The 12,957-nt window shown below is 35.8% G+C and overlaps 1 protein-coding gene across 23 annotated transcripts in view; it reads right to left on the reverse strand.

Annotated features, from left to right (window-relative positions):
• Positions 1-12,957, reverse strand: part of LOC108114218 (protein phosphatase 1 regulatory subunit 12B) — a 32,116-nt gene that overhangs the window by 17,439 nt on the left and 1,720 nt on the right. For 13 of the 23 annotated variants that reach the window (XR_001772737.2, XM_017225055.2, XM_017225053.2 and 10 more), the window contains exons 3-8: positions 4,006-4,118; positions 3,388-3,942; positions 2,789-2,877; positions 1,961-2,074; positions 1,573-1,663; positions 434-805 (exon numbers count right to left, since the gene is read on the reverse strand). Coding sequence is in view for 22 of the 23 variants with exons in the window: in XM_017225055.2 (XP_017080544.1) it covers positions 434-805; positions 1,573-1,663; positions 1,961-2,074; positions 2,789-2,877; positions 3,388-3,942; positions 4,006-4,118 (1,334 nt within the window). In the remaining variant the exon portion in view is untranslated. The remainder of the gene's footprint in view (positions 1-433; positions 806-1,572; positions 1,664-1,960; positions 2,075-2,788; positions 2,878-3,387; positions 3,943-4,005; positions 4,119-12,957) is intronic. The other 10 variants (XM_017225058.2, XM_017225069.2, XM_017225054.2 and 7 more) reach the window with 3 other exon arrangements.

The raw sequence follows: 12,957 nt of genomic DNA on the forward strand, positions 1-12,957 counted from the left end.
CTTCATTTATATTTTAAATTCTATCTTAACTAACTGATTAACTCTATTAATGTAATACAGGACTTAAGAACAAAGTCAGTAATATCAGAGATTTTTTAAAGGATTTTACCAGTTCTTATAACATTTTGATACTTTTAACTAGTTTTCCAAGCTATAGATTACTTATCAAATGATAATATAGAGAAAGTAAGGTTATCTTTCAACATTTCCACAACTTTTACTTAATATAACTAACAAATCTGAGCAAATAACAAAGTCAATAAAATTCAAGATTTTGAAAGGCAGCTAGCTAACATTTCGTACAACATTTCGATACTTTTAAACAATTTTCCAAGCTATAACTTACATATCAAACCATATCATTTGACTTAATATTACTAACAAATCTGATCTAGTTTATGTTTTTTTGGAACTTGTTGAATGCAAAACAAACCTGTAATACATTGAGTTATCTTTGAGAGAGGCCGATCTTTGTACGCTATATAACTGATTCGTTGCCGATGCTGCTGCTGCTGCTGGTTGTTGTTGTTGTGGTGGTGGTGGTGTACTAGTGTTGTTGGTGTTCGAGTGGGTGTTGTTGAATGTACTGGATGTTGTTGTTGTGCCAGCAGCATATCCCAATAGCAGATCGCTTTTGTTGTTGTTATAGTTGTTATTATGATTGTTATTACTACTTAGATTATTATTGTTATTGGAATTATTGTTGGCAGCAGCGGCATTAGCGTTCGCATTAGCATTCGCCGGCAAAATGGGACAGGAATTGGCCTTTATGCGTGCCCGCAGCTCATTGTACTTTTGATAAAATCTGTGAGGCGATTTTTTTTTTTTTTTTTTTCGAGGATTGTTGAACGTTCGTGCGGGCGGTACAGGTGGGCGGGCGTAGCGAGCAGGTGGGCGAGCGGGCAGGTTAGATTTCGGGATAAGCGTTTTGATGAGTTTGTTTGTTGGTTGTTTTTTGTTGGTTGTGGTGCATTGGTGATATAATTTTTTATTTTATTTTATATATATTTTTTATGTTTTTTTAGAGGGTGGGAAAAAAATAAAGCAAAACAAAAACTTTAAAATCAATAGAACACTTTGTTTTCCCTTATTTGTTGCCTTTTGCAGTCAACGCTTCACTTTGCACGAAATGCGAATGGTTTTTGTTTTTTTGGGTTTGGAAAAAGCTCATTAATGGGAAAGCTTGTGATTCATGGAAATTCGGAGAAGCTTTACCAGATCATGATACCACCGGGGGTAAATTTAAACAATTACCCATACAATTTGTTTTTATTTGGTTAATCAATAAACGAGTATATGTATTTGTTCGGAGAAAGGCTGTGAGTGTGAGCGTGTGTGTGCGATAATGATAAGCAAATGCAATTGGCAAAAGTGAAAAGCGAACTGCAAAATCAACCAATAAATCAAGACCTTTCGGTGCAATTTGGCCGATCAATGTTTGTATATATATATAGTATCAATATATATATGAATGTGGGTTAATCTGTGATGCGCTTGTGTGTGTGTGTATATATATATATATTTGTGTGTGAGCGGCACGCAATGTTTTATTTTCTTTGGTCTTAAACTCACTTTTGATCGTTCTCAAAGCTTTGCGTGCGTCGCAAAATGACGTCGTTGGCGGTCTCCGAGCTATTGCTGCTAAGCTCTCTATCAGGAACTTCTGCAATTTGATTATTATATTGATTATAACTATCTGATTCGATTACAGGCGTTTCAGAGCTTTCAGATAATATATAACTCATTATCAAGTAACATGAACATTGCATACTTTCGACTTTCATTTACTTCTTATAAGAAATATTATTTAATTTTTAGACTTATTCTCAGCAAACTCGATTTTAAACCATTTTTCTTTTAATATATATTTAACTTCCTTAAATCATTAATTCCTAACTCATTTCTAAAGCCTCTGAAACACCCTACATAAACTTCGTGATCTCCCAAAACCGAGACTTACGATTATTAGTGGGACTGTCGTTGGGTGTGCGTGGCAGCTTGCGTCGCCAAGGCGCCTCCTCCTCGACTGGATGCTCGGCGGCGTGGATCTGCTGATTGGGCTTGACATTCTCAGCTGGAAAAGCAATATAAAAATCCAATATTAATATAAAACCTCAAACTAATTCTAAACTAGGAGCGGGTTAGTGGCTTATAGGCGGGCTTATCACAGACAGGGAAACTCCTCAATCAGGACGACAAACAAATGCCGACTACCTTCGTTTTCTGAAAGACTGGTCGAGTGTGAGCTTTCCGTGGAATCACTCAGCTCCTCTGTATCGCTTTGGCCACTGGCCAGCACTTCTCCACCTTCACCTTCAACACCTTCACCATCATCATCATCATTATCAACATTAGCCGCAGCAGGATTAGGAATCGAAGCCTCAGCTTCGGCAGCTTCACTTGAGCCACTGGCAGCTGCAGTGTGCATGATTTACAAGCAAAGACAATACACAAATACAGAGAGATAGAGAAAAATAGACACTATACAGAGATACAGAGAGAGAAAAAAAGGTGGGTGGCACTACTGATGGATGATCATGATCATGATGAAGGCAAATTATACTGGACAACGCATGATCTTGAGTGACTAAAATACGAGAGGCAGTGGCAGATGTTTGACGATTAAATGCTCCAACAACAAAAGGCTATCGCGCATGAGAACCTAAACAGGATAATAAACAGGACAAACACAAGAGTGTGTGTGTGCGAGAAATCAAAGAAATCTTTTCGTTTATATTATGTAGCCAAGCTAAAGTAAGGACTTCATACTACATCAAGGCATACGCACCATCCTTTGTGGCATCAGTTCTCACTTCAACGCGCACCAGCTTGGTGGGCGTCTTGTCCACATGATTTTCAATCGCATCTGAGATTCTGCTGAAACAGATTAACAGTTTATGGATTAGTTATAGGTTTTAGGTAAAAACATATATATCTTTAGATATGCAATATTATAGAAGTTAATTTTTGTAAATTCATTAACTTAACTAACAAGAAAAGTTTAAAAAATCTCTTAGTTCCATATTTCAGTTTCAAATTTGTGTGGCTTGCGAAAAGAACTCATCATTCTTCAAGTATATTCGTTTAATATTTCGAATTAATCATCTCAAATGCTTTGTCATAAAAAATATTTGTTTTTAAGTCTTTTCGAACATCCTTAGTTGACTTTAAATATCAACAAAAAAGGTTTCTAAGATTAAATTTAGTTTTACATGAATCAATCGAGTTTGAACAAAATGTTTTATTTATTATCACGGAGACGATTGACGTGAATAAAAAACCAACCCTGAGGTCTACAAATTTAATCAAATTATAAAATCGTCTGAAGCAAGCTAATGTATAATTTTGGATATAAGATTTTCCATTTTATACATCGATTTTCTTCACCTGATTTGACTAGATGGTCGCCGCTTGTTGCGCTTGTTGGCCCGCAGTTCTTCCAGGAATTTGACTATTTTGCGATCGGCCACATCGATGCATGACTGCCCAGCATAGTTGCGTATATCCATGTCGGCCAATGACTCCACCAGCATCTCGGCCGTTTCCCTTTGACCCCAATGCGATGCCGCATGCAATGGCGTCCAGCCATCATTATCCTGCCTATCCACATTGCCACGACCAGCCAAGAGCAAGCCCAAAACTTTCGTATAACCCTTGGCGGCGGCTACGTGCAGGGCTGTGGCTCCCGTTTTCGGATGCGGTCTATCCACCTCGGCGGCATCGCTTCTTAGCCATTTTTTGGCATCGTTCAGCATCGCCACCTCTTCCGCCTTTCGAGCCTCATCCACATTTATGTTCAGCTCCTGCACCATCTTCTCCATGTAGTCGATCATGGCCATGTGCTGGACATCGATGGCCAGGTCCAAGGCCAGATCGCCATCACTGTTCACAGCGGCCACGTCAGCGCCATTTTCCACCAAATACCGAGCTATGCTCACAAATCTATAAATTGGATTAGAATATAGATTAATATTGAAATTATCTTGAGTTATAGTTAATACTTACCCGCAGGAGGCAGTGGCATGCAGGGGCGTCCAGCCCTCGTTATCCTGTCGGTTTATGTCGGCACCTCGCTCCACCAGAAACTCAACCATATCCAGATTGTCGTCTATGCAGGCCTGTAAAATATTAATTTAAATACTCCATTTAGTACAAAGTAAGGGAAATATAACTAATATCAATATTATTTAAATTGCAGCCCCAAAAATGTTAAGCTTACAGAAAGTTGATAGACTTTAACAAATGTCAATGAGCCTAAGTCCATTTTATCTCCATATGCCAGCCTTTATAAATCAGAAAATATTTCAAATTTCGGACCTGCCTTCCCCATTGTAATTCCCAATTGAAAGGTCAAAACCATAAACATCAATCCTTGAAACCGTTCTACTTTGCCAAATGAAATGTATTTATTTAACATTTTATGGCTAGAATAACAATTTGATTTCCCGAACGGAATCGTAAATGCAGTGCATCAAAAAGTTGAATCAACTTTCGTAGAAGAGATTCGTTTTGAGTTTTGTTTCGTTTTGGCTTTTATAAGAGCTAGTAAAATGTTTTAAAATTCGTGTGTTTATCTTGCTAAAACGTTAAAGTAAACACAGGCCAAGGCAGAGAGTATCTCAGCATGGTTGGGTTATTTATGCGGATTTCCGCTGAACCCGCCTAGACATCTTCGTTGTTGGTTGGTTGGCTGGGTGGATGGTTGGATGGCACGATGGCACATGCACGCCAGCCAGTTGAACGTTGATGATATCATCGCCCGCGACTCCGGCGCTTCTTTTGGGGCCTTTTGCTATCTGTGAACCAGGCAAAGAACAGCACAGTACAGAACACAACCCAACCCAACCCAGTCTAATCCAACCCCACAACAATGTCGGACCGCCTCGAATGGAGACAACGACAACGACAACGCCTCGTAGTTGGAAATGACGATAAGCATTCTTTGGCGCAAAAGCAACAGCTCAGACCAAAGAAAAGAAAGTAAAAGAAGAGGCCCACAACAAAAGGCGCCAACTCTATCAATGCACAGCACAAAAATATCACATTCTAATATTCAAAGCTTCTTATCTGTGAGATATTCATAAGCTCTCTTCTACTGTCAAATTGCCAAAATCACTCTATTAACATATTTTGCTTATCAAATTTGTTAATTACAGACTACAATCGATAAAAAGAACAAATAAAATAAAAATTTATAAGATATTTAGTAACAAAAAGTACAAAAAAATGGCAAAACTTTTGTATTCTAACACAAAAATTTAAGAAATAAAATTAATCTTAAGATATTACTTAAGATTGTTTTATTTATTATACCTACATATGCTATTTAATTATTTAAAGTAATATTTTTTATTAAAGAAATAAATGCACATACTAAGACGAATAATTCTTTATTTTTTAAGTTCAAAATAAACTTTAACAAACCTTCTAAGATTCTTTATTTTATTCTTAACCCTTTCGTTGCTGTTCTTTATTTTTCCCTGTGCATTTCCCTTTCTCTCCCCCTCCTCTACCACCTTGATAACAGAGCACGTTTGAGGAGTGGGGCATTATAAAAATCAAATGACCGACTCTTGTCTCTGTCTCTCTATCATTCTCTTCTTCGCCTTTCCTCGGCATATGTTAATTCAAATTCTTTACTGTCTAAGCTTCTTCAAAGTGACTTTTTTTGCCGTTGCTTTTTAAAAAAATCCAAAAGCAATTTCCATTTCGCAGTAAAACGCATAAAAAAAGAAGACTAGAGAGGACGGCGGGTGGGCCAAACAATTTGTAAATCTGGAACGCAGCCAATTAATTAATTATGAACAATTTTGATAAACTGACCGACGGCAGGCAGGAAAAGGGGTTTTTTTTTTTGCAGAGTACAGAGAAGCGGCAACGCCCACGCGTGACCATCCACAAATCGAGTCGACGACAATGCCCAATGACTTTGTGGTATGCAAACATTTTTGACACGAGCTATTCCATCAGCAAATTCCCTCGATACCCCAAAAGTCTTTGGGCCTTAATGTCAGAGCAACGGATTCTACGCTATTTCCATTTGCATTGCCAACACCGAAAAGCAGTGAAAAAAATACAAAAAAAAAAAATAGAAAAGCGAAAAGCAAAAAATGAAAAACTGCATGCTAAGTTTAGCCTTTTGTTTTGGCACGCCATTGAGCGGCATTTTCAGCCGTTGCACGCCAAATGTTATTCACCTCGCCGCATTACGTATACGCCGCGTAGGCCAGCAACAGCGACTTGTTGAGACGGCTTTCAGACTCTGGGCCGCCAGCTTAACGTGGCTCATTACGCGGTAGTTTGCTAGGCGCCAAGCTCCATTTGTCCACCCCTTCGCTCTTTTGTTAACCAACATAATTCTGGCTTATAACTCAATAGCCTGAATAATTCCTTTGATGAAGACTCCTTTACAGGGCACAAGAGTTCCGCGAAAAACTCTCCTTGAAGGTACACACTTCGAGGTTTCACTTCTGCTTAAATCTCATTAAATATTCTAGTCATAATTGATTCGTTTAGACGAAGTTCAGAAAGATTAACAGAATATTAATTAACCTTATCCACGATTAAGGGAATAATTAAGTAAAACAAATAACCCTTAAAATTCTATTAAAGTTCATACATTTTTGGGTTTTCCTTCGAGTCGTCAAACTTGCTTTATCAACAAATATCACTTAAACCCAGTAAACCCTATAATAAACGTTTTTAAACGTATTTATCTCTTAATTTATTATCTCAATTTATAAGAATAATGTATATTAATCTATGCCTGTTAAAATTCTTTCCTCTCATCATACATCACCGCACAATTATTTTCCCAAAACCCCGCTGTTAAGATACAAAAAAGAATAAGCAATTTATTGTATCTTTAAAATACGTTTTAAAAAAACATTTCTTGCCACTCATTGACCTGCTGCCACCCTAGTATTATACTTTTAAGAAGCCAAATGTATAATATAATCCAAATGCCGAAATAGACGACCCGAACCGCTTGAGTTCAATAAATTACAAATTTGAATTAGCGCCACAAGATAAAAGTGCAAAGAATCTACATAAACCATATGATATATACCCAAGCATATATACCAGAAAATATATATATATATATATCTAGAAGACATGCCTATTATATCCAACCATTGGCTCTGTGTGAAATTTTCTAGCATATTGCAAAGCCTTCAAACAATTTCTTGCGTATCTTTTCCTTCTTTTATATATTTTCTTGAAGAAAAGTTCTCATGTATCTCAATAGCTTTGTGCCACTAAAAATGCTTGGCATATTTTTGCCAAATTGTATAACGATTTATACAGCGCCGTTTGAGTAGGCGCTTTTGGCCAGCCAAATTGTTTCCGATTTTTAATATACATTTTCTTTTCTTTTTGACTTGACCAGGTGGAGCCAAGACATCTGGCTGGACTAGGGAGAGAAGTGTGAAAAATAATGAACACAAGCGAGCGATTGCAAAACGAAAAATAAACAAACTCAAAGAAAATCTAAACGGAAACAAAAATCCAGACAATTTCCTTACGACCCTAAAGATTTATGTTCTGTGATTAAAAATACTTCGTAATTATATTTACAATATGAAATGTTAGCTAATTTTTAATAACTGAATTGAAGGCACACCTTTAAATTGTGCAAACCTTTTGCTTGCACAAATCCTCTTAAAAGTAAAATCTTATCTTTTGAATGTTTATTTACTTTAGATTTCAAGTGTGAATAAGCTGATATGATAATCGTTATTTCTACACTCTAAACTTTCACCTAAGACGTTCTACGAAGTTGTAGTTGATATAATTTATAGACCTAAGATATATGACAAAGTTTTTATATGTAAAACAAATTAGTAAAAGGAAATTCCATGAAATTCCATCTGAAAAATCTATAATATCTAAACAATTACCAAATTATTTTCCCCGAACTATAAACACATCTAACAATTATTCCATAAAACACGTCTAGAATTTAATATATATATTTCCGATGAACTATTTCTGAGCTCATGTCGTCATGGTTTGGCAAAATGTATAATATTTTTCGTATAGTTCCCGCTGGTTTCAGTTCGTTTATCCATAAAACCAAACAGATTTCAAATTGTGTGTATGTTTAGCGGCTCGGCGCGTGCAGGCTAAATGTATAAAATAATTATAATCGGGCAGCGGTGGTGGCGGTGGAGGCAGCGGGGCGGACTTAGAATTGGCAACAAGAAATAAAGGAAATAAAGAAAATGATTGTTTAGGCCTAAAAGTCTTAAACGCAAAACACACATTTTAATGGCATACATTCGGTTCGGGTGTGCTGTGTCTATATGGCTAGAAATGGTATTATGCAATGCAACAAATCAGATACAGATACAGAGACTGCTACTGCCAGTGCAGACATCACATCAAATTGTATCTGGCATAGAGCGAATTTTCATTTTGATCATTCGCATTCGTTTGTTATTTTTTGGGTGTAAAACACGAAACGAGAAATAAATCAAATCAAGTGTAGCGACCGACCGCAACCATTTATATACAAAAACCAAAAACCCAACAACAGATACATCCAGAGAGATCATTCCGTATACACGCGCTGCTTGTGCTGCTGCTGCTGATTCTTGAGGATATTCAATGCGATTCGATGTATCTGTGAGTCTGTGTTCTGTATTCTGTATTCTGTATTCTGTATTTTGTAGTTTGTAGTTTATAGTCTGTAGATGTGCGTTTCAACAGCTGTCCGTCCCGTCAGTCCGTCGAGAACCGGGCCAAGGTTAGAAAACACGTCAATAAAGCGCGTTAGCCGACAGCAACAAATCTACTAACAAATCTTGAGACTTATTTGTTTTTGTATTTTCATTTGGGAAAACTCACGCAGCTTTTCCAACTCCCCAAACGACCAGATCAGGACTCGTCATCGAGCTACAGCTCACGATCATAGATCGTTGATCGTCATGTCAATAGATCGGCAATTGTTACGATTATTATGCACTCAACACTGACTATAGCTCAATTTGAGAGAAGTCTTGACAGAATAATTTCTTAATTTATGCGGCGCCAGCTTCCCCCCTCTCTATAAAAATCGAAATATATCAATTGCTAATTGGCAGAAATGTATGTATATAAATCAATTCTTAATTTGAGCAAATCATTGAAAGAGCCTGATTAATGAAGAAACACAGATTCGCACTCAGGGGACCAAAAAACCAGATTTCGATAGCTGAAAGTCTATACAAATGGCTAAATTAAGCAAAGACGTTATTAGTAGTCACAGAAGAAACCCATCATTATTTAAATAAAATAACTAAATTGCTCAAACTTATAATAAATTTGACTTTGGGAAAGGCCAGAACATTTATCTCAACCTAATAGTTTAACTTGAAAGTTACAAAATGATTCATTTGATTATAATTAGCCAATATTTCCATGTGGCATACTGAATAAAATATACCGCAAAGCCCACGCATTTCCAAAAACTTTTCTAATTTTAACACTCATAACTAATTCATGTGAAAAATGTATAGACCATGAAATATTGTTCTATAAAAGATATTTTCAAAAATAAAGAAAACCTCACATTATCCTTGAACTGTATTTAAATGTAAATATATATCTGAATCTGAACGCTTGTAAACAGAGGTAATTTATTGCCATTTCTTTGATAATTTCCCACTTGTCCCCCAGCGAGTTTGAACGTCAATGCACGCAGCCAGCCTGTTGTAGGCCATATGAAAAATCAAAGTCAGCCAGCGGCATGGATACACGGTCACTTGCAACAACTGCCTCCGCCATCCTCCGTTTTCTATCTTCCTCTCCATCAGTCAACATCATTCATATAAAGTCCAAGGTAGCTGCGATACACAGTGGAACTAAAAATCTCCTGTTTTTCATTTTCGTTTTTAGGAGGTCTTAGTCAGTCTTTGCAGTTTGTTTCCCTAGTTTATATTTTATCATCAAATTACGAGCATAATAAACATTTCTTATCAGAATTAGTTGATTACTCACACTAAGTTCAAAGTCTTTGCTCATTTTAATGTTACTCTTGGGTAAAAACACAGTTTTAAATCGCTTTTAGGGTTATTTTCTTTTTATTTTTGAAATAATTACTTTAATTATTTATAGGGGGTTGTGTTAAAAACGGAACATTTACAAATCCGTTGGCATTTTCCTTGGTATTTGGTTTTAAGTTTGTTGAAATCGGGATGAAAATAAAATTAAATCTTAGCTACATCATCCTAACATAACAGTTGTGACAAAAAACATTTCTTAAAACCTTTCTTTGTATTTATTTACAGAACTATTATTCAGGTTTCTAAAAAGTATTAAGTATTTTTAACATTGATAAAATATTTAACATGTAATAAAAAAAAATAAAAATTAAATTTCTGAAAAACTTCCTAATTGGAGAGAGAATTTGAGTAAATTTTTTTAATAAATTTAAAAGCGCATTCATACTGACTCTTTTAAACCACTGTGGCCTATCCCGTCTGCAGAAGTCGTGTCGCATGCCATTGAAAATGTGGTGCAGGTGTGGTGCTGTCGTTGTCAATGCTTTATGAATGGAAGGCCCATACATTGAATATATATACTATATACATATATACATATAAATATACATGTATGAATGTGAAATTGGTGCGGCATAGGCCAAAGGAAAGCCACTTACAAAGAAAGTGCGGGGGTGGAATTTTGCAAGCCATTAGAGGACTTGTAAGTGCAGGCGATAAGATAATTATTTTAATAAATGCAATCGAAATTCTGCTTTTGCGGTTTAGCAAAAACGACAACAGCAAGTGAAGCAAATAGCCGCAGGTTGCGACCGCACTTGCACCGCAAACAATGTGGCAGGTAATTCAAAACGTTTGCCCGGTGTTCCCATTGTTATTATTAATGTTTATTATTGTGTTGTAGTTGTAGTTGTTGTTTCTGTAATTACAGTGCACTCGCAGACACAGTGAACCCCACCCCGCGTTGCCCGCTCTGAGCAAATTAGCATCTGGTTAACAAGTGCGCCGCGGTTAAACGGTGAAAATCTACGACTCTTTGCTGGCGCAGCATAATTAGAATCAATTATATTGAATTGGAGCACACAGTGAGTGCAAGATGGGTGTGGACAGGCGGAAAAATAAAGAAAGATTCTTTATGTTTCTTTCAATATTTAATATATATATATTTTGGACTAAGTTGCAGTGGTAATTTTGAGGATATTATTAACTTTATCAATTAAATTAGTATTTTTATTTATTTCCTATTCTACCAGAATGTTAATATTGAATGTAAAGTCACAGTGACTGAAGATGGGTATAAGCAGGCCAGAACTTTTTAATATTATATCAAGAAGAACCTGTCTTTTTCTTTCAAGAATTCGTTATAGAATCTTGAATAAAAAAGTGATAATTCTGAAAATAATTTTCTCAAGTATACATTTATTTCTTAACCTAGATTTTTAAACTTTAAAGTTTTCATTCAAGTTCTATCATAATTAAAATCAATTAAACCAAACAGAAGAAATTGGGTGTGGCAGACAAATGGTGCATGTGGAGAAGAGAAACTTCCACATATCTTCTTTTTTGTATGAAATACTTTTTTTAATCTAAAAAAGTTTAAATTTAAGTGCAATTCAGAAAAGTTTCATCGCGAATATAAGTTATCTAAATTTATGAGAAAATGTTTGGATTTATATCATAATTCCTTGCCGAGCAAAAGTATCATTAAATTTTCGATATAGTACAAAAACGAGTCAAACAAATGAGAGGAAAAACGGAAAATGATTTTGCGAAAATCTTTTTGGGCTTTCGATATGTAAACTCGCTTTCATGTGTATGTTTTTCTTGGTTGTTAAAAATAGAACATTTTGTATTTTTCTTATTTAATGCTTTTGGCCGTTTGCCTTTAGCTTGTGCTGTTGTTGTTAATTTGGTTCTGGCCATTCGACTTGTAAATCGTCGGCTTGCATTAACCATATATTTGTTGTTGTATTTGTTAGTATTCGAAATTCGAATTGTTGTTGCGGCGGCGGTGTTGAAACCACAGAAAGAGCACGAAATACGCAACAAAAACAATGGTCGAGCGTCTAGCGAACGGCTCCGCACAGTGGGCCTAAAAAGAAGATCGCTTCTTGACCTTGATTAATTTCAGGAAGATATTATTGGTTGTTTTAAAACAACTAATTTAATTTTAGATTTTTATATAATAAAATCAAATAGAATTGTATTTTTAACTCTAATATTGTATTGAACTAGATTACTTGAAGATTTCCGCTGGTTCTTTAGATATTCTTGCTACAGAATTCCAATAATCTGATCAGTGGGCCCTAGAATTCCACCCACAGTGCGACCCACGTCACACCACAGTTGGGCGCAACGCAACAGTGTCGAAACTGCAGCCCCCTGCGCCCATTCCAACACCCACTAACCCCTCGCCCGGTCGCGTGATCGCAATTGCAGCAGACTGACGCAACGCTTTAGCTCCCCTTCTACAAGGAAATCGATCCCTGGCTAAAAGGGGATGCAAAATGAATGTATTCATAATTGATAATGTGGACAATGCACCTGGTGTACATAGATGAACCCCTTTCATAGAAAAAGTTACCCTTTTTCTAAAAAAAAAAAAAAAAAAAGAGGTCGACAAAAAGAGAACAGCAATTTTAAGTTGAAAAATCATAGCTCTATATTGAACAATCTATTTTAAATTCATATTTATGGTTTAATTAAATGTAGTTAAACGTTCTTTAGTTAATTACTAAATTTCCTAGTTGTTCATCAAGGACATTATTAATATGAATGTTGAATATTATGTTAATTTTTAATAGTCAAAATCTTAATTAAAAACTTAAAACGTAATAGCATTGATTGTAAGTTTGAGTTTTGACAAAGGTAAAAAGTGTTAGTTTAGTTTCTTTAAATATGCAACATGCTTTAGTTTAAATGTCAGCGTTTTGGATTTTGAATAATTGTTTGGTTTTTAATACTTTTTGTGTTT

The sequence above is a fragment of the Drosophila eugracilis genome, unplaced genomic scaffold, assembly GCF_018153835.1.
Source record: "Drosophila eugracilis isolate 14026-0451.02 unplaced genomic scaffold, ASM1815383v1 contig_2154, whole genome shotgun sequence".
Classification (NCBI taxonomy): Eukaryota; Metazoa; Arthropoda; class Insecta; order Diptera; family Drosophilidae; genus Drosophila; species Drosophila eugracilis.